The 4,743-nt window shown below is 40.6% G+C and overlaps 1 protein-coding gene across 1 annotated transcript in view; it reads left to right on the forward strand.

Moving 5' to 3' along the window:
* Nucleotides 1-941: 941 nt before the first annotated feature.
* MED15 (mediator complex subunit 15) overlaps nucleotides 942-4,743 on the forward strand; it is a 22,366-nt gene continuing 18,564 nt past the window's right edge. Inside the window, 5 exon segments of the mRNA XM_031063158.1 lie at nucleotides 942-1,023; nucleotides 2,191-2,242; nucleotides 2,686-2,715; nucleotides 3,899-4,114; nucleotides 4,692-4,740. Coding sequence (XP_030919018.1) covers nucleotides 946-1,023; nucleotides 2,191-2,242; nucleotides 2,686-2,715; nucleotides 3,899-4,114; nucleotides 4,692-4,740 — 425 coding nt within the window. The 5' untranslated portion in view covers nucleotides 942-945.

Below are 4,743 nucleotides of genomic sequence, written 5' to 3' on the forward strand. Positions count from 1 at the left end.
CAGGGGAAATAAATCAGTAGTGGCTGAAACTTCCAGGGGTCACTGCCCTGACCTGCATTTAATGTAAGGTAGCTGCTGGTGCAAGGCAGTCACCAAGAAATAACTTTCTGATATGTTAATTATGAAGTGAAAGTATTTCCTGATCACTTGTTTGTGGAATTGAGACTGTAACTGCCAGGCTGCTTTAGGAAAGAACAGGTTTTGCAGGGAAGTTTCTGAGAATGACAGTGCCTAGGGGATTGAACAGGGCTTCTCCTGGCTCTAGTCCTTGTTTTGAGATGTCTTTCTTTGCATATTCCATAGTGGTTGCTGCTCTTTAATGTGCTGAGAATGTCCCTTCTTTTCATGTCCCCTCCCACCCTGCCCATGCTGCAGCTCTGTCCCCAACCCATGCTGCCCCTCATTGTCCTCACTCACTGGTTAAGCCTCTGTACCTTTAAACAACCTTTTTTTGTTTTATTCCTCCACCTTATGTTTAGAGAATTCTTTTGGAAAATCCTGATGTTGGGAAGCTCAGTCTCGTTGTTTGCCAAACATGGATTGCATTAATCCTGTCATTCAGTTTTTCTCAAATAAACAAGTGCTGGTATTTTGTCAAAATAATACATCAGGCAGTAAAATAATGATTTGTTTAGCAGTTGGTCTTGAATTTCTGCAAAGAATATTTGTGTTGCCTTTTAGAAATTAGTTGCCTTTTTTCCTCCATTATTTATTTGAAGAAACTTTATAGGGAGGCAGTTTTAAATAATATGTGGTGGTGATTTGGTTTGATTTGGGTTTTTTTTGTGGTGATATTCAAGTTTTGGTTTGTTTTTAATCTATAAAGGAGAGAGGGGTAAAAAGCTGTTTCACAGACCTTTCTAACTACAGGAAGTATTTGTAACACCCTCAATTAAAATCCAGCCTTGATTTTTTTCCTTTTTTTTGTTTTTCAGTGATGAAGCCATGAGGAAAGCTGGTGTTGCCCATAACAAATCTAGCAAAGATATGGAGAGCCATGTGTTTATGAAGGCCAAAACAAGGGTAAAGCTCTGTTTGCTTCCAGAAGTTATTGGGTGTCAAAAGAAGTTTGTAATGAATTGCAGAAATAGTAAAGCCAGTGCACTTAGGAATACAGATTTATGTGAAATTTTGATTTGTATGTGCTGCTGCTTTTACCTTGAGGGGAAGTGAGGAGTTCTGCATCCAACAGATGCATCAGGCTGGCCTCAGTGCCAGGCAGCTTTGCTGATGCTGCAGTGTTCATGCACATGTGGAACCACACTGTTCTTACCTGAATGTCTGTGTGTAGTGAATTACACAGAATTTCCTTTATCTGCAGTGTAGCACCATTCCAGTTTGGTGGTCAGAAAAAAATATCAATGAAAAGGCTCTGTCAAGAGTAACCCCAAGGCAAGAGCTGTGGTCTCTGTGAAAGCCTGGCTGTAATGTACAGTTCTGCACTCTTACCAAATCATCAACTTCTTCCCTGGAGCTGTGTTATGAGAAATTGGGTAGTGTTTTTGTCTCCAAACAAGTTCTGTGTTTGAAATAGAACTTTTCTTGGGGAAAATGTTACAATGCTGATGCCACAAATCTGCACCCACTGTTGGCATCCTCCTGAGGAGTTGTTTCATGGGCAGGAAGGTTTGTCTCAGCCTCTGCAACTTCCTACCAATTATGAAGTACACTAAGAAAATATTTCAGAGAATATTTGTCTTTTCACTTCTGACACTTCTGTCATGTTAGTTTTCCAAGTTATTAATTTACTTGTATTTGTAATATGAATTTAGCTTTAAAAAGAGTTACTGTAGTACAAATGTGACATAATTCAAGGAGTTCAATAATTCAGTGTGCAAAGTAAGCAGGTTCTGTCCTTACAAAAATGGAATTATAGTGGATAAGAAGTGGAGAATGTATGTTGGTTTATAAGATTTGCATATTGTGGTGCTGTTAGTGTGGCTGTCAGGGAGGTTCTTTCCTGTGAATTTTGTGGTTTCTTGGTCTTCTTTTACCATCAACCACAATGACGTGTCAGTGAAAATATTCCTGGTTCATAAACAGACTGTTCTTGGAAGTGAACTGCTCTGCAAAGCCCACACACATTGTGGAGTAAAACCCAGTATGTTGAGGAAGAATACTGAAGAACCACAAAGTAATGGTTATTCTGTTTTCATTTCTTATGCTGAAATACTCATTTTTCACCTTTAGGAGGAGTATCTTTCTCTTGTGGCCAGGCTCATTATCCATTTCCGAGATATTCGTAAGTAATTTTTTACTTTTGGTTTTACTTTCTTCTCAGTTGTGGTTTCTCATTGAATCGTCATAAGAGAAAAGTAAATTTTAGGGCTTCTGTGTGTGATTTTGCATGTGATTCTTAAAAAGTTGCTTTAAAAATCTTCCTGTAGTATGCATGCCTAATTTATAAATCCTATTTCTTTTACACATCATCTATAATTGAAAAGTATTTGAGAAATTATTTAAACTTGCTACTTTTCCTCCTTCCTAATTTTTTCTGTATCTTTGCTTTCCTTCCATTTTTTATATAGCATTCTGATTACCAAATTGGTTTAGGTTAATGTATTTTATTAGAGCTACAGTAGATAGTGGGTTTTTAAAATTTATTTTAAAAATTATGTAGAAAGTATATCCAGAAGGTCAATGTGACAATATTAACAAAGATGATTCATCATTTTTTCTTTGCAGACAATAAGAAATCTCAAGCCTCAGTCAGTGGTAAGAGTTCCCTTTTTGTTGTTGTTTTCTTCCTTCCCGTACTCTCAATTTCTAAATAGAACAGCTTAGACATCAGGCCTGTGGTTACTAAGAATAAAGCACCTGTGTATTGCCTCGCTGGGATATTAATGTATTAAATGCTGCTGGAGTAAAGGAAGGGGAGCAGGACAGGGTTGGGGTTGTTCAGTGCTGGGGGTGAGAGGCTTGGCCAGTGCTTTGGATGTAACACTGCAGGCTTGTTTGTGCCCCTGTGTGCACTTCTGTTAGCTCACAGCAGTAAGGGTCAGGAAAGAACCAGAGTGATAAATAATCTCCTGCTGAGCAGCCCAGGTTCCTGCCTGTTGGCTGCTGTGGCTCCTCAGGTGTTGCACCAGAGGCAGAAATATTTGTGGTGCCATTTGGTGAGCTTAGATCTGATCCTGGCTTCTGCCTGTGTGCTCATTCTCACTGCAGTGGATGTTAGGGACATCGTGTGGTGCTGTGCTTTTATCCCTCTGTAGGGCAAATGTGCAGTCTGGGGTTGATGAACATGCAGTCTGGCCTGCTGGAAATGATTTTATAAGTATTCTTAAGAAAGAGGTGGTGTGTGTTCTGTACCCAGTTCATATTGCTTCTGCACCCCGTGTTGTGTTTTGGCCTCTTGAATTGTCCTTCTCTCTTTAACTTCACTTTTCTGTGTGCCCAGGATTCAGATGATGCAAACTGTCTTGAAAGGCACTGAATTTATTCCATGCATAATAACAGTGATGTTAGAGGGAGAACTGTATAGCAAAGTCCATCCTCTGAGCATTGCTTCTTTGACTTGAGGAGGAAGATCCACAGTGGGACTCTCTTGGTTTTTGAAATTAAAAGCTTTATATCCTTATGGAGTTTTGTTGGCAGCTTGGTTTGACTTGTGTATCAAGTTGGAGATGGCTAATAAGTTCTTTTCTCTGAGGTATTTAAAATCTGTGTGGAACTTTACCACACTGGAGCAGTGTGGTGAAGTTAAAATCATCTCTCTGTCTTTACAGAGAGGCAGAGATGTGCCAGAAGCCTCACAGGCAGGGCAGTGAATCTCAGTTTGTCAGGATATTGGGTCTAGTCATGGTCTGAAGTTGTCAGATCAGAGAGTGGATGATGGAGAGCAGGGGATTGTGGAAAATTGCATGGCTGGCTGCATATCAGTGTGTTTCCTTTGCAGATCCAATGAATGCCCTGCAGAATCTAACTGGGGGTCCTGCAGCAGGGGCACCTGGCATGGGCATGGCTTCCCGAGCTCAGGGGGCACCAATGAGTGGCATGACAGGCCTTGGTCCAATGGCACAGCAGATGAGTCTCCCAGGGCAGCAGCAGCCTCCTGGCACCTCAGCAATGGCCCCTCATGGCATGCCTGGTGTCTCCACAGCTACTCAGCAGAGTAAGTGTTCACTGTGCTTCAGCCACTGCAGTTGTTGGATCAGCTTTGCAGTAATAAGGCTTTTCCCCAGGGAAAAGGTGCTGAGGAGATGTCATACTAAATGTCATACTAGATGTCATACTTCTGGCTAAATCAGCCAAGTGAACTCAGAAATAATTGATTTCAGATACTGCTACCTAATTGCATAAATGTCTTAGTATAGCCAATACAGCATAGTTGTTGTATGAGCAAATTCTTTCATCATGTCAGCTTCAGAACATTGTTTTCTTTCATCATGTCAGCTTCAGAACAATGTTTTTTTCAGAACATTGTTTTTGCCTGTGCAAACATGTACCCATGTTTTCCATGGTAAGATGCTTCCTGCTCATGACCTCAGTGCACATTTCTTCCTGCATATTTTTACTCTTTACTTACTATCAATGGAGGGAGAGTGAATTACAAGTTGGTAGTACAAAGTGTAATTAATCCTGCTGTAAATCCGTTTGAGGAAGAAAAGTGTATACTGCTAAGGAAGGACATTAATAAATCTCACATTATTTGGGTATCATATTTTAAGTACTGCCTATCTTCTCTTCAGCCCAGCTTCAGCTTCAGCAGATAGCCCAGCAGCAGCAGCAGCAGCAGCAGCA

This window comes from Geospiza fortis, unplaced genomic scaffold (assembly GCF_000277835.1).
Source record: "Geospiza fortis unplaced genomic scaffold, GeoFor_1.0 scaffold31, whole genome shotgun sequence".
Taxonomy (NCBI): domain Eukaryota; kingdom Metazoa; phylum Chordata; class Aves; order Passeriformes; family Thraupidae; genus Geospiza; species Geospiza fortis.